Here is a 26,295-nt window from a genome sequence, read left to right as displayed (position 1 = left end):
AGATTCAACCGCTGAAACTTAATTGGAATATTGTTGTTTCTGAGATCGATCTCCATTCATGTGGGGGATTGTTGGAAAAACTTGATGAAAAATGCGTGTTTTCACCAAACTTTGGACACAAATAATTATATGATCGAGTGACATATAATAGTAATTATTTAGTGTGTTTTGTAGTCCTTGACAAGGGCTTTAAAATGAGTTAAGGCGTGTCCAAAACGGATTAAATGTTAATGAGATATCGAATATCAAAGTTGCTAGTTTGGTGCAAAAATAACTTGGCAAATAAGTTATGTGGTATTTGTCCCACATCGGTTGTGGAAGCAAACCTAAGGTTATAGTCTTCACTATAAATAAAGGCCTTAGGCTTTGTAGAAATACACACCAATAATTGTATAAGCATTATTGTACAATACGAGTTTTCTTCTCAGCCGCAGCAAGGTCTCCCCGTTCCGGTTACCTTTCAGGCAAGTGTTCAAGTCCGGCAGTACGCTGCTTCGGACCGGTGTACCCTGGGAACAGACGTCGAATCTGTTTAAGGGAATTGTGTCAAACACAAGCCCGGTTCTTCCTTTCTTCGGTTATTCGGTTAGATCTCTCTAAATTTTTCGTTCTTATTTTGGTTATGTATTATACATGTTTATAATCTGATTATTTTGTTTGAGTAATTTGTTAGGGTTTTAATTACTCGTTTCAGTTTCGTATACAATTTTTCTACAAACTTAAACAGATTCGTGTTCACGAAATTGGTTTTACCATATATTATGCTAATTAAGTGCTATAACATTTGGATGGTTACTCAGACTTTGTTCTAATTGGTTAAACATCTTGTTTTGTCATAATGCGTAAATTTGTATACATAGGTCATTACGTTGAGTATAAATTAAGTCATATTTACAACGATAAAGACATCACATATACATAAGTTACGCAAACACATCATATATTAATAATGTGTGTGAAATTTACATCACAACTTAACCTGCAATATTTTACTTTGAGTAGTAAGTTTAAAATATTTGTACTTTTATTATTGTCTTTAGTGAACTAATGATATACAGTATGTTCTCGTTATAACGAATCAGTCAATAGACAGTATAATCTTGTATAACATCCGTGTGGAACTGTGGATAAAATAGTGCAAGAAGATGATCGATCATCTCTCATGCAAAAAAAATTTCTTTCGTAATAATTAAATTGACACGTACAATATTTTATTCATGGGTGTTCAACACAAACACACTTTAGAATACAAAAAGAATCTTAGTCTACGATCTAGATAAAATGTTAAGACATTTGTCTATGAAATTAACATGAAAAAGGACAAAAACTCAACTTCTTGGCAAGGAATGATTATGCCCATATCATGATGAAATCCAAATTCTTCCTCCGATCTATGTAGTAGATCTTGAAATGTTGGATGATCCAAACACGATATGGGAACGATGTATCTACTCCGCCTTTCACCAACGTATACAACAAAATGCCCTTTTGGGACGTCGTTTGGGAGGCCGTTGTTGTTCTTACCAAAACTTGAATACCTTTTGATGATTTTCTTGAGATCTAATGGTTGAGTTTGTTTATTATTCTGTGACTTTCTAAGACCCATTGTTTAGCTTTAATTGTAGAGAATGTGTTAGTTGTGGTTGGTTTCAAAAAGGAATTAAAGGTAAGTATATATATAGGGAGAATACATATTGAAGAAGGGCATAAGCATGTGGATTGTGGGGGTATGTGGGGGCATGTAGGTTCGTAAGCAAGGAAATTACGTTCACGGGTTCATACCTCTCTATTTGGGCTTACCCTACATTGGTGGCCCTTCTGAGAGACATCAAGGCCCATGGTCTCTCGTTATTTTCTTTTGTGCTTAATTACATGTATTAGTATCATATATATATATATATATATATATATATATATATATATATATATATATATATATATATATATATATATATATATATATATATATATATATATATATATATATATACTTAATTACCTTTAGGAGGCGTTTGGTTCCGGAATTTGAAACCTCATGATTTAAAATCCCATGAGATTAGAATAACAAAGGATTAGTAATCCTATCGGGTGTTTGGTTTGGAACTTTGAAATCTAAGAACTTGTAAAACGTAAACACAAATTTTTAAAATGTAAATTGTAAAACATAAACATAAATAAAACGTTAACACAAAATGTTAACGTAAAATGTGAACACAAAGTTTAAAACCTAAGACGTTAACGCATTCGTAATACGTAAAACGCAAATGTAATGACACCGGAGTCTAGTTCTTTATTCGCTTAATGGACCATTGACTTTTGGTCGCCCCATGTTTGTGGGATGGCTAACCCGTCGGGAGTCTAGTTCGTTCTCCGGCAGTCATCGGGCTCCGTCGACTTCAAAGCTTCGTTGTAAGCTCTCTCCCAACGGGCAAGTGATAGATTGTCTTGTTTTTAGTGTTTTACTGGTGGATTTCGTGTCATTGTCGAAAGGTAAAGTTCAAGATTTTCATGTTGATCGTATGGTTTTGGATAATCGCATATGTATATTCGGCCAGTACGGTAGTGTTGTGATATGTGTTGACACGGTAAATTTCAACAATCTTATTTCTTCTAGCTCCAGCAGGTTTGTTATGGTTTCACCCTTTTCTTTGCTTGCCAGCAATTTTTTTCGATTCGCTTGGGTGGAGATGAAGGGCATTCCAGCATCATTTTCTTCGGCTGCAAGTGCTACTAGGGTTGTCGGGCTTATTGGTGATGTGATTTCGATTACAAAGTCTTCAAGTAGCCTCGGGAATGTTGGTTCGTTACAGCTTTAATCAAGTCTTCATACATGAAACATATTCACGAGTTGGTGGAGGTGGACTTGGAAGACTCGAAATATTTGAGGACTAAAGTTCGGGTGAACGAAATAGGGGTTTCGGTGGATATTGAGTAGGTCATTAATGACGAGTTTCCCGTGAAGTGATTGATGATTTGAATCGATTAATCATATTGTTCTTTATACATTAATATTAAATCCAAAACTTATGTGTAAATATAGAAGAAAAGCACAAATATAAACATAAATTTTAACACAGTTGTCTAAAAACATTTATTTTGTTCAAAAATTCTAAAATTTTAACCTATCAATCGACGTTAACCGATTAAATTGATGAATTTTGAAAAATCAAAAAGAATTGCTTTTAAAAATGAATTATGGAAGAATCAGAATTTTTTACTAACGGTGCACATAACTACCGATGGTTGGTGGGTCCTTTTATGCGGAAACACATTACACGGTAATTATCATGTTGTTTTGTAATGCATTTTGGTAAATTTATTTTATAGTTCCCATTATTTCACGTTTATTTCAAAATTGTGTACGTCATATGTTTATGACGTGGTGTTCTTTTTGTGCAGCGTCACTTTGTGTGTGTGTTTGTTTTTATTTTTATTTTTTTTAAATTAATATATATATATATATATATATATATATATATATATATATATATATATATATATATATATTGTTGAAAGCTTCGACGAGCCCAACACACCCACTATAGAGGATCTAGGTTATACTCACTCACTAGACTAACACTTTGACGTTGGTTAGCCTTTAATTATATGAATCCTTAGTGCACAATAATACTTAGGCGACAGTGTCGACCATATATCATTCAGGCGGTATAACCGACCATGTATCACTTAGGCGGCAGAGCCGACCATATAATAAGAATAACTCAAGTGCACTAAGAACTTAAACACAAACTAAGGCTTAACCGGGAAACTTAACAAAGAACACTTTTATTAATACAAAATACAATTACAATATTACTTACTTACAAGCTTTTCTTCTCTACTCACACTCTTCTCACTTCTTACTTCTTCTCTACTTCTCAACTCACTCTTTTCACAACTTTCACAACTTCACACATGAACTCCTCACCCCTATTTATACTACTCCATGGAAACTTCTACACACTAGATATTTCTATGGATAAATATCTAGATATTTCTTCACTTATAAATATCTAAATTATCTAGAATTTTCTTTTATATTCTAATATCTAGATATTTTCTTATACATATTAATATCTAGATATTTTACATATATACATCTACTAATTTCATATTATTTTATAATATCAAATTTGCATTGCATTTTAACACTCCCCCTCAATGCAAATTTTCTTCCAACGATGTCTTGCAGACCATTCCAAGTGGTTCTCTGAATTTTGTAAACTTCGGTTTACTTAGGCTCTTGGTGAATATATCTGCAACCTGTTCATCTGTCTTTGTTGGCACCATCTTGATCTCCCCTTCAAGAACCTTTTCGCGAACATAGTGATAGTGTACTTCTATATGTTTTGTTCTTGCGTGAAAGACTGGATTCTCTGCTAGACGTATAGCTGATAGGTTATCACAGAAAAGCTCTACTTGATAGTCTGTTGATTGATGAAGATCTTCCATTAGTTGTTTCAACCATGTAATTTCTTGTGTTGCTGATGATGCCGATCGATATTCTGCTTCGGTGCTTGATAAGGATACAGTTGGTTGTCTCTTGCTGCACCATGATATTACTCCCGATCCAAGACTAAACATGTATCCAGTTGATGATCGTCGTGTATCATAGTCTCCAGCGTAATCAGCGTCACAATATCTAGTCACGTGACATTCTTTTGTTTTCTTGTACAAAATGCCAAAGTTAATAGTGACTTTAACATACCTTAAGATGCGTCGTACAACATCAAGGTGAGGCTTCTTCGGATTGCTCATGTATCGACTAACCACTCCAACTGCATAAGATATATCTGGCCGGCTTATTGTGAGATAAATAAGACTTCCGACCATCTTTCGATACATGGTAACATCTTGAAGACATTTTCCTTCATCTGCTCGTAGTTTTGTATTCGGATCCATCGGAGTTAAGATAGGTTTGCAATTAAGCATTCCGTACTTTTGTAAAAGATCTCGCGCATATTTCTGTTGTCCCAGAAATAATCCTTCTCTTTTCTGCTCTATTTCGAGTCCAAGAAAATGTTTGAGTTCTCCAAGCTCCTTCATATGAAATCTGATAGACAGATTCTCCCTTGTTCTTTGGATCTCCTCATAGTGATCTCCCGTGATGATTAATTAAGTCATCCACATATACTAGCACTATGGCTAGTTTTCCTTGATCTTGTTTCATAAATAAACTAGAATCTGAAGGAGCAACTGTGAAACCACTTTGTACTAAGAACTCGCCAATCTTCCCGTACCAAGCTCTTGGAGCCTGCTTCAATCCGTATAGTGCTTTCTTTAATTTGCAGACATGCTCAGGATGGATCTTGTTCTCAAAGCCTCTTGGTTGCTCCATATAAATGTCTTTGTCAAGTTCTCCATGTAAGAAAGCGTTCTTGACATCCATCTGCCATAACTTCCAAGATTTGCTAGCAGCTAAAGCTAGTAGAGCTCGAATTGTTGTGATCTTCGCCACTGGACTAAACGTTTCTTCACAATCCAGCCCATATTGTTGAGAAAAACCTCTAGCAACAAGTCGAGCTTTATACCTTTCAATGGAGCCATCTGATCGAGTCTTCACCTTGTAAACCCATTTACAAGATATTGGTTTTACATCTTTTGGCTTTGGAACTAAACTCCATGTCTGGTTTTCTTTTAGTGCATTAATTTCTTCTTCCATCGCTTTCTGCCATTCTTGACTTTGTGCTGCTTCTTCATAAGTGGAAGGCTCAATAGGTATTGATTCATCCACATGAGCAGCATTGGCATACCTCGGATTAGGTTTCCTCGACCTTGTTGATCTCCGTAATTCTTGCACATGCTCCTCGGCATCCATTTGGCTTGGACGAACCTCTTCGGATGTAGATTGATGTACCCCAGTTTTCCATGGACTCGTTTCCTTAGAGTACGATCCATCTCCTTCTTTAATTGGATCCGATATGTGCTCTTTATGTTCTTCTTTTTCTTCTGGACCTTCTTCTAATCCATGAGATTCTGGAAGCTCTATCTTTTGAGGTGACCACCATGAAGACGCTTCATCAAATACCACATTTCTTGAAGTATGACACATTCCGGTATTTGGATCATAACATCTCCATCCTTTTCTTGATTCATCATAACCGACAAAAATGCACCGAATTGCCTTCTTCTCAAATTTGCTTCGTAGATGATCTGGTACGAAGACGTAGCATACACATCCAAAAACCTTGAGATGGTTGACGGTTGGCTTGATCTTCCATAATCTTTCATATGGTGAAATATATCCCAACTTTGTTTGTGGGAGTCTGTTAATCACGTATGAAGCCGTCCTCATACATTCGGCCCAAAATCTTCCTGGTACATTCTTACCATGAAGCATACTTCGACAGGTTTCAGCAAGATGGCGATTCTTACGTTCTGCCACTCCATTCTGTTGTGGAGTATTAGGGCAAGTTAATTGCCTTCTGATCTTGTGCTTCTCAAGATAGATATTGAACTCGGTTGATAAATATTCTCCTCCATTATCTGTGCGTAAGCATTGAATCTTAGTATTGAGCTCACTTTCTACCTTGTTCTTGAACTCTTTAAACTTCAGAAAAGTCTCTGACTTCTCCTTCATGAAGTAAACCCACACATACCTTGAGAATTCATCAATGAATGTCACCATATACTTCATTCCTCCAAGTGATGTTTGTTTCACTGGGCCGAAGACATCTGAGTGTATGAGCTCTAGTGGTGTCTTGGACTGATGCGCTGACTCCTTGAATGGCAATTGGTGAGCTTTACCAAATTGACATCCAGCACATATTGTATCTGTTCAGATATCAATTTGAGGAAGCCCATTTACTATGCGTTTCACCATCATCTCCTTTAACTTATTGTATCCCACATGCCCAAGACGTTCATGCCACAGATCAGCCGTCTCATTCTTTCGAGTCTTATCCACATAAGCTGTTTCAGCAGATAATACATAGACCGATTCTATTCTTCTTCCATGCATAACTGGATTGCCAACCACTTTTACTCTCTTGAATATGGACACATCTTGTGGTCCAAAGAGCACATAGTTCCCTTCTGCTGTCAATTGTGGTGCTGACAGTAAATTCTTCTTTAGGCCAGGGACAAGATACACCTTCTCGAGTTGGAGCTTTTGAGAGTCGCCTTCATTTGGAATTATTGTCTTTCCAATGTGAGAAATAGACAACCTTGAATTGTTGGCTGTCAACACGACTCTCTTTCCTTTGTAATCCTCCATTTCTTGCAGCTTCGTCTCATCATTGGTCATATGATTTGAGCACCCAGAATCAATGATCCAATCATCTTTGTAGTTTATTTTTGACTTTAAGGTTGCTGCAAGAGCTTGATCATCCATGTCAGCTTCAACGGAGAGTCCTGCTTCTGCATCCCATGTTTCCTCATTAATGGTTGCTTCGAATGTGACCTCTTTCTTCTCATCTCTTGCGGCGGTCACATTTCCTTCGAAAGTTCGCCTTCTGGGGAATCTACATTCTCGAGCAAAATGACCCTTCTTGCCACAATTGAAGCATTCACCATTCTTTCTCTTATCATTTTCCCCGTATTGTTGGCGATGATCTCTTCTTCCTTGTTGAGCTCCCCCTGAAGCGTTGCCTTTTGATTTTGGGTGACCCTTCCACCCATATGTCTTACTTTCTTTCATCGCCTCTTGTCTTCGAGATGTTGCTTTCTTCTTATTGGTGAAGAGTGCATCTTCTTCGTCTTTTATGGTTACTTCATTCATCTGCTTGGCTAATGCCTCTTGATTAGCCAACAAATTCTCCAGCTCTATTAATGATGGTTGAGTAGGCCATCCTCTCACAGCGGCTATAAATCCATTATACTCGGACCTTAAGCCATGGATGATAATTCTCTTCATCCTTGCATCACTCACTTTCTCTTCAGGAGCAAGTTGAGATATCTCACGGCAAATTGATTTCACCTTGGTGAAATACTGAGAAATAGACAGACTTCCTTGTGAGATACCCGCGAGCTCATTTTCCAAGAGTTGGAGGCGTGCTTCATTCTTCTTTGAAAATAATTTTTCAAAAGTTTCCCAAGCTGCCTTTGGTGTTTTCTCGTCACGGATGTGCTCCAATAGATCCTCCTCGATTGTAGTCTTCAATATAAATAAAGCCTTCCCGGCCTTGATGTTCCATTTTCTCAAGGCTTCAGCATTTTCTTTCGGTGGAGGCGTTGTGTCACTGCCAGCAACTATTTCCCATAAATCATGTCCTTGTAGGTAGGATTCTATACAAGTCCGCCAATAACCATAGTTGTGGTTATTGAGACTCTTGATTCCACTGCTCGTACTTGCAAGATCTGCCATCATGACGTCCAACGTCCAATAAGCTTGGTCCCTGACCGATGAGCTTTCACGGTTCCCAACTATGCTCCGACAGAATCTCCCTTAGAGCCTTGGTGAAAACAAGTCGATGTAAACGTCCAACGTTTACCGATTTCCTCCACTAGAAATGGTCTCGAACGACCCGCTCTGATACCAATTGTTGGAAGCTTCGACGAGCCCAACACACCCACTATAGAGGATCTAGGTTATACTCACTCACTAGACTAACACTTTGACGTTGGTTAGCCTTTAATTATATGAATCCTTAGTGCACAATAATACTTAGGCGACAGTGTCGACCATATATCATTCAGGCGGTATAACCGACCATGTATCACTTAGGCGGCAGTGCCGACCATATAATAAGAATAACTCAAGTGCACTAAGAACTTAAACACAAACTAAGGCTTAACCGGGAAACTTAACAAAGAACACTTTTATTAATACAAAATACAATTACAATATTACTTACTTACAAGCTTTTCTTCTCTACTCACACTCTTCTCACTTCTTACTTCTTCTCTACTTCTCAACTCACTCTTTTCACAACTTTCACAACTTCACACATGAACTCCTCACCCCTATTTATACTACTCCATGGAAACTTCTACACACTAGATATTTCCATGGATAAATATCTAGATATTTCTTCACTTATAAATATCTAAATTATCTAGAATTTTCTTTTATATTCTAATATCTAGATATTTTCTTATACATATTAATATCTAGATATTTTACATATATACATCTACTAATTTCATATCATTTTATAATATCAAATTTGCATTGCATTTTAACATATATATATATATATATATATATATATATATATATATATATATATATATATATATATATATATATATATATATAGGGTGAGGATCCAGAGTGAACTAGAGGTGGTAGAGAACCGAGAGAACCAACAGCTCGACCTTCATCTGTGTGCAGCTCGACCTTCAATCTGCGTGCAGCTCGAGTCAATCTGCGTGCAGATGGAGTCAATCTGCGTGCATCTCGAGTCAAGCTGGGTGCAGATGAAGTCAATCTGCGTGCAGATTGAGCTTGTTTTGGGTGCAGGCACACTCTGTTCTTCGTAAGAAAATTGAATCTCTCAAAATCAAACTTATAGCAAAAATTAAAAACGCAGATTTATTAGGTTTCATCACGTGAATCTATGTGCAAAGTTTCAGATTCTAACTCCTAGATTTGAGCTCGAATTCGTGAGTCAAAGATTTGGGGGGAAAAAGTCAACAATTTCTTCATAGCTCAAATTCATAATCTATATGATGTTTCAGCTTAAATTGACGATTGGCAAGCATTAGATGCAACAATTTAAGCAACTTTCATGTTGGAATCAATATCTAAAACGCCTTTGATTGATGTTACGAATTCATGTTCATCTTTCATCATCTGTTCACTGTTTATCATGAAATTGAGGAAATTGTTGATGATTTGGAGTATAATCCTTCAAGGAAGTTGACATTCGATGCCTTAGAATCTTGTTTCAATCGATTTTAACTTTCAATTTCATTGTTTGTGATGTCTGCTAGAATTACAGGTGATAGTTCGCTTGGTTCTCAGCTATGCAGAGTTCTTCTAGGATCCTTTCAATATATATATATATATATATATATATATATATATATATATATATATATATATATATATATATATATAACCAGACTCACAAGTGATGGTTCGATGGGTTCTCTGCTATGCAGAGTTCTTCCAGGATCCTTTCAATATATATATATATATATATATATATATATATATATATATATATATATATATATATATATATATATATATATATATACTAGTTAATGACCCGGGAATTCGCGGGGTTTTTAAAAGGTTAAACTACTATCTTAATTATATTTCAAGGTTTTTTTTTGTAGTTGTTTGTGATTATTACTCTGAATTAAAATACGATTGGTTTACAACCCAAACTTGGTATTAGCCTTCTTTCAATGAATCTCCTCCATTTTTATTGGGAGCTGTCAACATCATTAAAAACAATCGTTAATACAAATGTGTGTTGTGATCAAATAATGAAAACCGAAGAGGCATTATAGCTATTAACCATGTTAAACTACCAATATTGACAAACCGAACAATAATTTGCAAGTACCTAGTTGATATTTATGGTAATGGTAATACCATGTCAACAACAATCTTGCTAATCTTGGCAAAACACACACCATTGCTTCGCTGGCAAGTCGAAAGACAGCAACGAAGACTCTACAATATAGGCCAACACTCCCACCACCCACAACCTATAATGATATAAAATGATATATAGATTAATATATATACAAATGTGTAAATATCTAAACAAAAGAACTTGTTCAAAATAAAATAATAGACTTAAATTCGAAAGTAGTAACCAACAGTTCCTATTTGCTAGAACATTCAAATAAAATCATAATAATTGGACTTGTGTATGATTCCATATATAACCACTAATCAATATAATAGTAAAATCTACAGTTATAATATCGTTTATAACCTTCCAGAATACTTAAACTTCCAGAATACTTAAACTTGAAGAGGAGGCAATCCTTGTGAAATTTCTAATGATTTCTGACGAATAACATCTTTATTGCTTTTGCTCTTTCTGCCAACCAGTCACGAAGGTTCAGGGCATGAGAATGCAAGTGTCGGAATCAAACATTGAACACTAGTCACCACACATGTGAACATTCTTGATTCTATTAGCATAAATGAAACCCGCTGCAACTTGAATTACATAATGGCACACATATATATTCCCTTCTTCCAACTTTAACTCACAATCTACATCAACATCTATATACATTTTACAAAATATTTAAAACGGAAGTGTCTTGCAAGTACTTAAAAAGACTAAATTAAAATTCCTCAGAATAATTTGGCATGATCCTCCAAATTTAATTTAACTAATAATTTTGGGGAAAACATAACAAAGACTATGGATCGATAAGAATTCACATATCAACAAAGTAGCATATCCAACTGACTTCAACATCGACCATCACTCAAAACTATAAGACTATCGACTTTAAATTTTAGAAATATCATACATAACTCATAGACAAAATTGTAAGATCATAATCAAAAAATTGTGTTGTTTGTAATGTAGTCTTTCACTATATAATAGAGTTGTGCATAGGTAGACGCCTAATATACATCCAAAAACTCTCGACAAAATTGAATCTCTCAAAATTAAACTTATAGCAAAAATAAAAAATGCAGATTTATTAGGTTTCATCTCGTGAATCTATGTGCAAAGTTTCAGATTCTAACTCCAAGATTTGAGCTCGAATTCGTGAGTCAAAGATTTGGGGGAAAAAAGTCAACAATTTCTTCATAGCTCATATTCATAATCTATATGATGTTTCAGCTTAAATTGATAATTGGCGAGCATTAGATGCAACAATTTAAGCAACTTTCATGTTGGAATCATCATCTAAAACGCCTTTGATTGATGTTACGAATTCATGTTCATCTTTCATCATCCGTTCACTGTTTATCATGAAATTGAGGAAATTGTTGATGATTTGGAGTATAATCCTTCAAGGAAGTTGACATTCGCTACCTTAGAATCTTGTTTCAATCTATTTTAACTTTCAATTTCATTGTTTGTGATGTCTGGTAGAATTACAGGTGATGGTTCGCTTGGTTCTCTGCTATGCATAGTTCTTCTAGGATCCTTTCAATATATATATATATATATATATATATATATATATATAACCAGACTCACAAGTGATGGTTCGCTGAGTTCTCTGCTATGCAGAGTTCTTCCAGGATCCTTTTAATATATATATATATATATATATATATATATATATATATATATATATATATATATATATATATATATATATATACTAGTTAATGACCCGGGAATTCGCGGGGTTTTTAAAAGGTTAAACTACTATCTTAATTATATTTCAAGGTTTTTTTTTGTAGTTGTTTGTGATTATTACTCTGAATTAAAATACGATTGGTTTACAACCCAAACTAGGTATTAGCCTTCTTTCAATGAATCTCCTCCATTTTTATTTGGAGCTGTCAACATCATCAAAAACAATCGTTAATACAAATGTGTGTTGTGATCAAAGAATGAAAACTGAAGAGGCATTATAGCTATTAACCATGTTAAACTACCAATATTGACAAACCGAACAATAATTTGCAAGCACCTAGTTGATATTTATAGTAATGGTAATACCAAGTCAACAACAATCTTGCTAATCTTGGCAAAACACACACCATTGCTTCATTGGCAAGTCGAAAGACAGCAACGAAGACTCTACAATATAGGCCAACACTCCCATCACCCACAACCTATAATGATATAAAATGATATATAGATTAATATATATACAAATGTGTAAATATCTAAACAAAAGAACTTGTTCAAAATAAAATAATAGACTTGAAATTCGAAAGTAGTAACCAACAGTTCATATTTGCTAGAACATTCAAATAAAATCATAATAATTGGACTTGTGTATGATTCCATATATAACCACTAATCAATATAATAGTAAAATCTACAGTTATAATATCGTTTATAACCTTCCAGAATACTTAAACTTCCAGAATACTTAAACTTGAAGAGGAGGCAATCCTTGTGAAATTTCTAATGATTTCTGACGAATAACATCTTTATTACTTTTGCTCTTTCTGCCAATCAGTCACGAAGGTTCAGGGCATGAGAATGCAAGTGTCGGAATCAAACATTGAACACTAGTCACCACACATGTGAACATTCTTGATTCTATTAGCATAAATGAAACCCGCTGCAACTTGAATTACATAATGGCACACATATATATTCCCTTCTTCCAACTTTAACTTACAATCTACATCAACATCTATATACATTTTACAAAATATTTAAAACGGAAGTGTCATGCAAGTACTTAAAAAGACTAAATTAAAATTCCTCAGAATAATTTGGCATGATCCTCCAAATTTAATTTAACTAATAATTTTGGGGAAAACATAACAAAGACTATGGATCGATAAGAATTCACATATCAACAAAGCAGCATATCCAACTGACTTCAACATCGACCATCACTCAAAACTATAAGACTATCGACTTTAAATTTTAGAAATATCATACATAACTCATAGACAAAATTGTAAGATCATAATCAGAAAATTGTGTTGTTTGTAATGTAGTCTTTCACTATATAATAGAGTTGTGCATAGGTAGACGCCTAATATACATCCAAAAACTCTCAACATATACCAAGTAACTATATACTATTCCATTGTGTAATATTAGTTCCCATTTAGCACAAAATAACGTAAACATTAAAAAAACCTTAAATTTATTTAAGAACTAACCTCAACATGTTTAGCAACTTCCAAATAAGCTTTCTCATGTGCCTTGTGTCTATCACAATTTGAAAGTGCCCCGTGCCGCATCTGTAACCTCGTTTATTAATTTCTCTTAAAGTACCCATCATCCTTGGCTTATGCATCATTCTCTTTGGGTGACACAGCTCCAAATGCATTTCCCTATTTACTCGATAATGATCTAACTCCACGGGTAGCTTCATGTACAAAGATTGTATGAATGATAAATAGGGACATGAACATGAATATCTGACAATCGTGTCTGATTTGTCTCAAAATGGGTCGATCCAAATTTTAATTTTTCCACAAGTGATGTGATCAGTTAAATTCCAAGTCTTGAATGGGTCAAAAATGTCAAATGGTCAACAGGTCAAAAGTGACCAAAATGTTTTTAAAACCTGGAAACCTCATCATACCTTATCTGACACAGAAGGTGAAATCTTATCCAATGCTTTTTTATAATGTAGATCTTTAATCGTATGTGGTATGCCATATAATGCACTCTCTGATAATGACACAGTTGTCCCTTCATTAGCAGCAGCAGTTGCAGCTTCTATATTGCTAAATTTCTCTTCAACAGCAACCATGGCAGCTTCATTAATCTAAAATATGAAAAAAGGTCAGACACAAATCTCAAGATTTTGAGCATTTGCAGGCATTTTAACGTGACATTAGAGGTATTACTTACAAATAGATTACCCGGGTTATGTTTTATCGTTATCGAGTTTAACATGTAAAATATTACTTCGTAGCATTAAAAAAAAGATCATATGGATCAAACCGTCGAAGTTGTCATAAACTTTTTTTTTAGCGTAAAACTTCCTAAATTGTTTTAATCAAAATATAGGTTACAATTTGTAATAATAGAAAACTACAACTATTGAAAAAGGGGTCAACCCAGCTCAACCCATAATATACAACTATACACCCGTTTTGACCCATTACCTAGCGCACCGTTTTTTCCACCTCTAGGTTAGGTAGAAAAAGGGTCATGTTAGTGTGTGAATAACGATGAACCATATTGAAGAAGAAAGCAATCATAGGAATTCAATGAGGTTGCCACCTGAGAATAATCATATTGTATATACTCCATTAGCTTTTAGTGCAAAAATTAATTTAAATTAAAAATAAATAAATTTAAATTTAAATAACTAATTTGAAAGCGGTGCATACAGCTTCCACTTGAACGGCTTTATTATTATGCAATGACGTTCTAGATATTTGAATGAGGGCTACACCATCTGAACTATAGGTTTCATCGTTCAACCCTTTGTCAGCAATATAGTTTTTGTAACCACAACTTAATCTACCCTAATAACATCATAATAAATATCAACGTTATAACATTCGAATTTAAATGTAATTTTTAATATCATAACAAAGCACATATACAATTCTATGAAGCAAGTACCTTCAACACAACCATAGGCTGAAAGATGGCAACAAATTGTGGTGGTTCTTTCCCTTGATATACATGACCCTGCATAACAAGGTGATTAAAATGCACTTTTTAGCTACTATAATCAGTTTAACGGTTTATCTAAAATTGAACAAAATAATTAAACGTCGTTTGCTAAAATTGATACACAACCTGAACTGGTCTTCCTTTCAGTGAGTTAAACATTGTTGTAGCCAACCGAACAGCTGTATTTTGGTCCTCCTGATGTTAAAAAACATGATCATATTATCTTAAACATAGCCCACATAGTGTCACAATCACAAGCATGGTTTAAAACAAACAAAAATAAATTAGTTATAATATTTGGTATAATAAATGCAATAACGTTGTTTCAATGTACTTGGATGCTATCTTTGCCATACCAACAGCAAACATCTGAAATCTGAGCTACAAAAAGGAAAAAAAACACCACTGAGTTACAATTCCTTTGAAGATACACAAATTTCATTGAAACTCTAATTTTACCATCGTTATCGGATGTATTCGTCAGCTTGTAAGCGAAAACCCTAATGCTGGAGCGATAGTGAAATTATGAAACCCTAATTTTGTTGAAAGCTCCCTTGTTTTTTCTTAAGGTAAAGGAAACTTAAAATCAATTTGCCAAAACAATGACCTTGTGTATAAGTATCTAGCAGTTACAATGACTGTGTGTATAATTTTTGTTGTTCTGATTGAGATGCAGCTACAATCGCATGTAAGATGCCATCTTTTGGTGTTGTATTGTGGCTCCTTTCATTGAACCATTATAACTTGAGCTGAATCAACCAGAATCATTAACCGATAATAAGAAACAATACAACAAAAACCCTAAATTTATACATAAGATGATTTACGTACCGTATTGAAGGTGTGCCTAAATTCAACAATGAAGTATACAAAACCCTAATTTTTACAATAGCAATATGGTGAAAAAATTAAGAAGATATAAGGGACGCGGGGGTTTGTGTGTTTACTCAGTATTATTTGAGAAGGGTATTTTAGAGAAGGTGTATATTTTAACTTGATTTGTTACCTAATAAGTTTGGATGATGAATAATGACCATTAGATTAAGGGGTATTTTGAAGTAATTTTTTGATCTAATGGTGATTAAAGGAGTTTCACAAATGAATTATTACCTAATAATAACTCTCTTTTAAGGTATAGAATATATATATATATATATATATATATATATATATATATATATATATATATATATATATATATATATATATATATATATATATATATATATATATAGTGAAAGGATTCATAGAGAACTAGAGTATATAAAGAACTCATAGATTGAACTTCAATCTATGTGGAGATTGAGCTTCAAAAAAAACTGAAAAAAAAACAGTCAATCTGCACACTAAAAAAAGTCAATTTGCACGCAGATTGACTCAATCTGCACAAAAAAAAAGTCAATCAGCACAAGAAAAAAAGTCAATCTGCAAAAAACAACTGCCAAAAAAAGTCAATCTGCACGCAGATTGACTCAATCTTCACAAAAAAAGTCAATCTGCAAAGAAAAAAAAGTCAATCTGTAAAAAAAAAAACTGCAAAAAAAAGTCAATCTGCACAAAAAAAGTCAATATGCACAGAAAAAAAGTCAATCTGCAAAAAAAGAACTGCAAAAAAAATCAATCAGCACGCAGATTGACTCAATCTGCACACACAAAAAGTCAAATCTGCACAGAAAAAAAAGTAAATCTGCAAAAAAAAAAAAAATGTCAATATGCAGGAGATTGACTCAATCTGCACGAGTTCCATGGATATTCTACTACCTTTGATTTTCTATGGATCCTCACCCTATATATATATATATATATATATATATATATATATATATATATATATATATATATATATATATATATATATATATATATATATATATATATATAAGAGCCCGTGCGTTGCACGGAGACTCTTCAACAAACAATCTTGAATCGTAAAATGATACATCAATTAACGATATGATACAGATAATGTCACGAGTATTGTTGTGGGTGAATTCCTTAACTATTTTTGCTTTACACAAAACACATCACCAAGAGGTGGATAACTTAAACTTTATTTTAGACATAACACATAGATTAAGGAAACTAAATAGGACACGTTAAATTTTTTTTTTTTTTTTTTTTTTTGCATATATATATCGAAAATTGCAGAATAACAACATTTGGATAAAGAAATTACTTAAAGATAAACCATGTGACTTCCATCTTTTAACATAACAAACAAAAGTTTGATGCGATTGAATTCAATGAGACATCTTTTTCCAACAGTCCAGCCCTGTATCTATTTGATTTGACGACAAGTACAGATTATGTTTTTTCTTTTGTGGTTCTTCTTTCCGTCCCCATATATGAATAAATTTTTTGAGATCATAGCATTCATATTGTAGGTCGGAGTATGTGAGTAGTGAATAGCAAAATAGCATTTGCTTTTACTATTGTGATGAAGATGAGCCTATTAAAAAATGCTAAGTGCAAAAGAATAATACAAAGAGATCACATAAAAAATGAATGAATATTTGAAGTACAAAAAGTCAAACCTGTATCTTCATATGCTTTTACTATTGTGATGAAGATGAGCCTATTACAAAATGCTAAGTGCAAAAGAATAATACAAAGAGATCACATAAGAAATGAATGAATATTTGAAGTACAAAAAGTCAAACATGTATCCTCATATTGAGCTTTCAAAAATGAATTGACATTAGTTTAGTTTTGACAACATATATGGGATTGTCAATAGATTTAAGAGCCCGTGCGTTGTACGACAACTCTATAAAATAGTATTCGAAAACGTTAGTATTGGCAGCAATTAAGTGTGATTCTACATCTATAAATAGAAATATGAAAACGTACAAAATGAAACCCGGATAAAAAAAAATGAGCCTTTAAGTGTCAAGAAGGTTATCAATCAACATGGCTAGATGGTGTTTTGGTTGAAAAAAATTATGATAAATGTCATGATTAAACCTAATCCAAGTCATAATGATTGATTATCATTATTCTTTCATAAGTGACTGGTTTATGGTTTGTATGTGTATATGTAGTATGGCAGGTTTGACTCTACCTAGTCAATTTGTCATGTCTCATTGTAATATGATTCTTGTAGCTATATGGGATTGTAAAAATGAAATTATAAAAAATAGAGCAATATATGGTCATGTAGTGTCTTTTGTTGATAGCTATTGCAGATCTTGAATTTGTGCATTGGATAGCATGGATGATACAAGGGAAAAGGCAACATGGCTAGATGGTGTTTTGGTTGAAAAAAATAGAAGTTTGAAGTTTAAAGGCATTCAAGGTTTAAAATTTAAAGATTGCGAAATATGTTGTTTTGAAGATTATGAAGATCAAGAGCTGAATTATCCAGAGTGCTACCAAAGGATGTGGATCATGTTGAAGTATAAAGGTATGCACTGTGATTTTAATTTAAAATATATTTATTTGCAGGTGGATCTTCATCTGGGTATGGGTTATAGGTCATATAGGAATGGTATTGGTGATTGTATCGATTTTGTATTTTATTGGTATAGAGATGAAATATGGTGTATATTTAGATTTTATGCTTTCTAGATTGTTAGGAAAGTGTAAAAGTGTTTCGGATGTTCCACTAAATAACATCCCCATGTATTCATTTTTATTTGGTTGATATAAATTTTTCCGGAGTACCGTCCCCTTTTCCAAAAAAAAAAGGTTATCAATCAATTTTCATAACGAATCTAGGCACACTAACTGGAAAAAAGAATCATCATTTACGCTACTAACAATTAGACAAATAATTGCTTTCTAGTAATTTAGTTTTTAAAGTACACGTCTTGCCAATTATCAGTACATCAACAAACAATTTTATACAGTAAGAGCATACAAAATTACCACGAAAAGTTGTACGGATATTTATAGGAGCTATATGTTTTGTTGATTTTCCCGAAACATGAGTGGAGCATCTCCCGTGTAAGTTGTGCTGGCAACCGGTTCAGTTGCAATCAGATAATCACGTTCTTTAACTTCGTCATCAACTTTTTATTTGATTTCTGAAATGAACCAACAAAAGTACATGGAGTTAATCATGAATGATTAATCATGAACGAATCTTATAATGACAAAAATAGAACCATACAATGAAAAATACAAAGTATTAAGACCTCTCCTTGACTAAATTCCCTACCAGCTGCACATCAGCCCACTGCTATAACATCCAAACACAAATATACAAATTGATATAAGATGTCTCTTTAATGATACACTACAATATAAGATGTCGTATTTGATTAGATCATTTGTAACCATCAGCCATATAATCTTCTACATCACCAAAATTTTAACAAATAACTTAGTATACAATACAACAATGCACAAACATACATCCTAACCCTGATAAATTATCAACCTCTCTCTTTAGTAATATATTTTAATATTTTATATTTAGATTTCATCATGATAAATATGATTATATTTTAGCGAAATACTGACCTAAAGAATGATTATAGATGTTATAAAACTTCCTTGTAGAAGACGTTTTTTTGTTGAATTGTAGAGTTGTTTACCCTTATTTAAAATAAGTACCTTCAGCCCTTCTATGTTTTTAACCCTTGAAAGAGTGCCATACAATTGACTGTGAGTGAATATCGGTAGTTGGAGAAACAACTCAAGATTTGAAAGTTATTGTCATTGACTTACATCTTCAAGATTATCTGCTTTCATTACATCTTCAGTTCGTGACATCACTTTGTGTGCTAAGCTTTCTAGTATTCTTGAATACCTCTCAAGAATTACGTGTCCGATATCCTGCATGAATAGGTTGAAAATTTGAGTAACGGGTCATAATGGGTAATTTCTAATATGATCCAAGTTAAAGGTTCACGGGTTGAGAAAACTACACCTTCTAGTCGACTTTTATGAATCTGTTAAAAAGTAACAGCATGCTAATCTAAAGTATTGAAAATAAAGCTACTACCTCCGTCCAAAATCTGTAGTCCAGTATTCCGTTTTGAAATGTCCCAAATTAATTGTCCACTTCCATAAATAGAAAAGAATAAGAACATCAAGTTCTATTATGCCCTTAATGTATGTGGATAGGATTAAAGGAGAAAGAAAAAAGTAAGAGTAAAACTGGAAAGTAAATAGAAAGTATAGTACTTTTATGACATTTTCTTAACCTGTGTGTTTTTGTCCGAGACAATTAAACTGGGACCAATAGAGTATTTCGGAGGATAGAAGCATTTGAATAAGAGAAGGCAAATGGGTGCATTAGGTAACGGGTCAAATTGGGGTAAGATTTCTAGGTGTTGGTCTGAAACAATTACTATATTATCTCAATTTTGAGACAAATTTGTGTGGTCTAAGTAGTAAAACTTAAGTTTGGATGACTATTAACTCATTTTACCCATTTCATATATTTAGGACCATTAGACATGAATCAAAAATGAATTGGCCATTCTGCACTTTTTCAATAAACTTGAAGCAACTTTTGACCCATATCACTTTTAATAAAACAAAAAAAGATTAAATTTCATCCATTACACAATATTACCCAAAGTGACCCATATTAGTTCCAAAAGTAATATCTATGCTTGAAAGTTTCTTACTCGATTGTTTTCGATTTTGCTGACGTCTAGTGCAAAAGGCGGGATGCCAGGGTAACGATGTTTCAATATAAGTAATATCGTCTCTGCTCTATCTTCAGATTATTTTCTTTTCTCCAAACTATCACATCCAATTCCTACCATTTTTATAATATTGAGTATTGAATTTAATTACTTTGATTCTCTTATATTTTTTTATGGTTAATCATGTGAATTCATATCACTACATTTCTAAATAACTTCATCATGACCAATTTTTGATGACTTGCAATATACATATTAGCAAAAGTGTAAGTTGTAATATGCATGTAAATACTATTCTCAAATTTATCAAAGAATAATTTTCACGCTCATAGATATAATCAAGATAATAAGCATACATATTGTATATGTGGAGTCAAACAACACAAATAATAATGTAATATAAAATGTGATTAGGGACCATATACAGTAACATTTTAATATGATTAACTTAATCAGTTTCGCATATTTAACATGTGACTTGTGTTCTTAGAATGTAATATATATAGTGAAGTTGACATTCATTTAAATCTAAAACCCTATAAGTTGTCTATAATCAACTAATCAAGGGAATGAATCTAATATAATACAATCAAAGATTATAAAAGGGAATGAATCTAATATAATACAATCAAAGATTATAAAACCTGTGGGTGACTGCTGGATATTGAAATTCTCACCATGGAAGGTGCCAATGTATATGGATTCCCTATTCGGTCATGGAAGGCACCATACACATCTTGAATCGTAATTCACGATATGATATGATGAAATGGTGTTCCTTTATTATAGTGTAAAGGTTTTCCATAGTCTTGCCCAATTCGCCTAATACCAACATAAACATGTAAGCACCTGCACAAACATAACATAATTTTGATCTAGTTTGAGTAATTACTGCGACTGCAGGTTTTATTGTTTGGAATCATGATTATATATGCCTGAATTGCTATATAATAGTCATAGTCAATATATGTCAATTAAAGAGAGCTTAACGATCAAATAAAATCTGGGACCTGTAATTACCTCATGAAAAACTTCTACAAAGATGAAAACAATAAAGTGTAAGTTATGTTCACTTAGCTATCATTAAATTCACAGAAATCAAAGAGTAGTTTTAAAGGTTACCAATACTTTTGGCTGAAGTTGTCATGAACCTGCTTTCCAGTTACAAAAAGGACCAAGTTCACTTCTAGTTTGTTGCCCAATTTTTAATTTATATTTTTACAGCAGGAACTGTGACGACCCGGAAATTTCCGACCAAATTTAAACCAAATCTTTATATGATTTCGACACGATAAGCAAGGTTTATAATGTTGAGTCTCAAAATTTTTGAACTATCTTTGTACATTCATTTGACTTCGACTGCTCTCGACGATTCACGAACAATTAATTGTATATAGATATATGTGTATGTATATATATATATATATATATATATATATATATATATATATATATATATATATATATATATATATATATATATATATATATATTAATTCGAAATATAATTTGAAATATTGTATGTTATAGCTATTAAAATTTAATTATGTAAATTATTACACAAGATAAAAAGTTATTATTAATAAAACTATATATAAATATATATATGTATTCTATGTATAATTATTATTAATTGTAACATATATATAATGTATAAATAATAAATATTCAATGAAAGTTATTATATAATATATTATATATTACTGTGACGATCGCTCCAAATCCATATGGACAATACGTCATTCATTGATTTCATTGCGAGGTATTTGACCTCTATATGATACGTTTTGTAAACATTGCATTCTTTTGAAAAGACACACCATAAATGAATATTTAAATCAAATGTTTTCAACATCTGATGATTTTTACATATAGACAATCACTGTAAATAATAGTTTACAATAGTACTTCCGTTGACAATGCAGTCAAAATAAGATACATGGTGATGATTTGGTGAATGCAACGTTTCCTTGAAAAATATGCCATGTATGACTCCATGCACATAGCTTGTCTAACATATAAGCAAACAGCGGAAGACTTCTAGGGAACCTGAGAATAAACATGCTAACAAGTGTCAACACAAAGGTTGGTGAGTTCATAATTTTAGTGTTTCGCATAATCTGTATATAAAGGTGGATCACAAGATTTCAGTTGTTTCATCCAAAAACGTTTATCAAAATATTCTACGAAATTGAGCACCCTGGTAACTAAACTTAAAGTATATATAATTTATACCCTTTGTATAATCATCTTAATAATACACGCAAACCAACATGTACGCTTCTCAAATAGCATACATCCGTTAAAAGGCTAGTGCTCTAGCTCGGACGGGGATATCAAGCCCTATGGATCCATATACAACTACTCGCGCCCACCAGTTCTTATAACCGGCAGCTGCTAGTTACCAAAGCTAAGGGATTTTCGGTTCAAACTCGGTGTAGAATTTAGTATGTACTTGTATCCATTGCGTTTAAAATAAAGTGCATGTATTCTCAGCCCAAAAATATAGATTGCAAAAGCAATTAAAAAGGGAGCAAATGAAACTCACGCATATAAATATTGTATATCGGTTAATAAAGCATTTGCATGTATTCTCAGCCCAAAAATGTAGAGAGTAAAAGGGATCTTATGAAACTCACCTTAGCAGCACATAAAGTTGTTCATCGTAATGTGACCGAAACTCGGAATATCAAATAATCGTAGATCTCAACGTATCAATATTGAGATTCAATATTGTAGGAAAGTACGTAGACGCAACGGAGATGATAAACACTAGGTTTGATTCACAAATATACCCCCGAACATTACCCATAATCTCCTTGGCAATAACCCATAATTTCCTTAGCTCTATCCCGCTTGAAAACCATTTTGAAAGTGACATGCTCATGACCTCGTCGTAGTATTTTATGTATAATACTAATTAATAATAATATTACTAATAATATTAAGATTAATAATAATATTAATCATAATAATAATAATAATAATAATAATAATAATAATAATAATATAAATAATTAAATGTTTACGGAGTATATGAAAATAAATAAGATCAAAGTGCAGAAATCGATCAATTTATAGATGTAATCTGGAATTCATTGTCATGCGATCGCATGAGTTTCATTTGATATGGCCATGCGATCGCATGGCCAGCTGTACCTGGTTACAAAGTTTTAACTTTTTGTTTGTCGACATAATTTAATAATAATATAATATATATAATATATATAATTTAAATTAATTAATTATATATTATATTTTATTCCCGTGCTTAGTGGACTTGTAACTTTTGCTCCGATAAGTCATACGTCATTTTTACTGTAGCAATTCATTGTAGCAAAGTCAATTTTTACTGTAGCAATTCACTGTAGCAAATACAATTTTTACTTTAGCAATTCACTGTAGCAAATAGTGATTTTCGAAAACACTGTAGTATTTTGGGTACTGTAGCAATTTGAAAATACTGTAGCAAATTAGTGTTTTACTTGTTCATCTTAAACGCTTTAGTTAACTTATCTAAATATCAATCGAATCAATAAACGAATGTTACTATCGTTTACTAAATAACTTGAAATTATATATATGTATATATCTTTTTAATATACATAAATCAGTTTTTAAATACACATTGGAAGTTATTTATAAATAAATTTTAATAATAAATATTTCAACTTATCGTATATATTCAAATAGATATTTAAACCAATAAGTTTAATGTACGGTATCAAATAATTAATACATTGTTACCTTTTCAAGTTATAGTATATATGTATCTATTTACATATAATTGTTCGCGAATCGTCAAAAACAACCGAAGGGTATTTAAATATATAAAAGTAGTTCAAAAATTTTGAGATTCAGTTTTACAGACTTTGCTTATCGTGTCGGAAATGTTAATCATACAAAGAATAAGTTTAAATTTGGTCAGAAATTTCCGGGTCATCACAATTACATAAGTAATGATACATATATATATATATATATATATATATATATATATATATATATATATATATATATATATATATATATATTACAAATATAAATATAGTTCTTATAATAATATTGTTACTACTTTCAATATTAATATCAATATTAGTGTTATTAATAATTTATAGATTTGAACTTAATATATATAGATTGATAAAGTATTATTATTATTATTAATATTATTCTTATTATATTAGTATTACTAGTATTTTGTTATTAACAATATTATTGTTATACATTTTATGGTAATTTTATCATTATCATTAGTAATATTATTATTATTATTATTATTATATTATTATAAATTGTATTATTATAACATTGAGAGTATTATTATTATTATTATAGTTATATTTAATATTAAGATTAATTATAAATCTATAAAAATAAATAAGTATAAGAGATATACAAATACAGAGATATATAAATACAAATAGATATATACTGATATATATATATATATATATATACAGATATATACTAAGAAATCTGTATTAGTATTATTATTATTATTATTATTTATTATTATTATTAATTATATAAATCAATAAAATTGTACGAAATTGATACCCATATCTATCAATACAGTAATTGAATTTGTTTCTGTCGAATTTGTTACAAGTCCATATCAATCACGATTCAATAACATAAACTTTCATTATATATAACAACTTCTGCATTCATAATTGAGAGAAAACAGAGTCGATACCCACTGTTCTTAGACTTTTTGGCTAAAACTCAAATTTAAACACAACTTAAAAATCTGGATATGCAATTCTGTTAGGGATGATCCATTTTAACTATCTGTAAGTTTTCAACTTCCAATTCTTTCTATTAACTTCGAATTTACGAGTTAAAGTTCATTTTCAAAAAGTCAACAGATTTGTTCATGGTAAAATTTGAACTTGTGTATATGTTTTAAGTTAAATTGATAATACAGAAAGTTTTTAGGAACGATTTAGGACTTGTTTCATTTAGGAATCGTGATCTAAAACTATTTAAAATTTAAAATTTGATTTGGTGTTCATAGTATCATTGACTGTGATAATCGATGGCTCAAATTCAAATGAATTTTCAAAAAGTGTAAATGTAGTTTTGTTAGCAATCCTTTAAGAAAACTTTCTGCAAAGTTTTGGATTCCAATTCATTGTATTGATTGAGAATTTTTGAGTCAAAGTTTTAAATTCAAAAAGTCAACATTTGTTCTTCAGCAAAATTCAAATTTGTTGTTTCAATTTGAGTTAAATTGATGGTCCCTAAAGTTTTTAAGATTGATTTCTAACCTATTTCATGTTATAACCTTTATATATAACATAACGATTTGCAAAATCAATTTTTTTATTTTTTTTCTACAACAGCGACGGTTGCTTATTTTTTTTCTGTTCTTTTATATTTTTTTTTTGTTTTGTTAATCCAGATATTTATAAATATAAATTGTTTCTAATACAATATAACATTCTAAATCGAATCATTAATTGCTAGTATTGATTGTTTAACTTGTTGAATGATTTGATAAAGAAGATGAAGAAAATTAGAGAATGTGAAATACGGGT

The 26,295-nt window shown here is 31.9% G+C and overlaps 1 protein-coding gene across 1 annotated transcript; it reads right to left on the bottom strand.

Moving 5' to 3' along the window:
• Positions 1-1,183: 1,183 nt before the first annotated feature.
• LOC139848145 (auxin-responsive protein SAUR50-like) lies at positions 1,184-1,624 on the bottom strand. Its single transcript, XM_071837877.1, has one exon. It carries the CDS (start codon positions 1,604-1,606, stop codon positions 1,298-1,300), a length of 309 nt encoding a protein of 102 aa, XP_071693978.1. The 5' UTR covers positions 1,607-1,624; the 3' UTR covers positions 1,184-1,297.
• Positions 1,625-26,295: the final 24,671 nt, after the last annotated feature.

This window comes from Rutidosis leptorrhynchoides, chromosome 5 (assembly GCF_046630445.1).
Source record: "Rutidosis leptorrhynchoides isolate AG116_Rl617_1_P2 chromosome 5, CSIRO_AGI_Rlap_v1, whole genome shotgun sequence".
Classification (NCBI taxonomy): domain Eukaryota; kingdom Viridiplantae; phylum Streptophyta; class Magnoliopsida; order Asterales; family Asteraceae; genus Rutidosis; species Rutidosis leptorrhynchoides.
Note: the sequence above shows the minus strand (reverse complement) of the source record. Positions and strands in the feature narration are given on the sequence as shown.

Coding starts and splice junctions, on each gene's coding strand:
- LOC139848145 (XM_071837877.1), bottom strand. CDS start 1,606: ATGGGTCTTAGAAAGTCACAGAATAATAAACAAACTCAACCATTAGAT.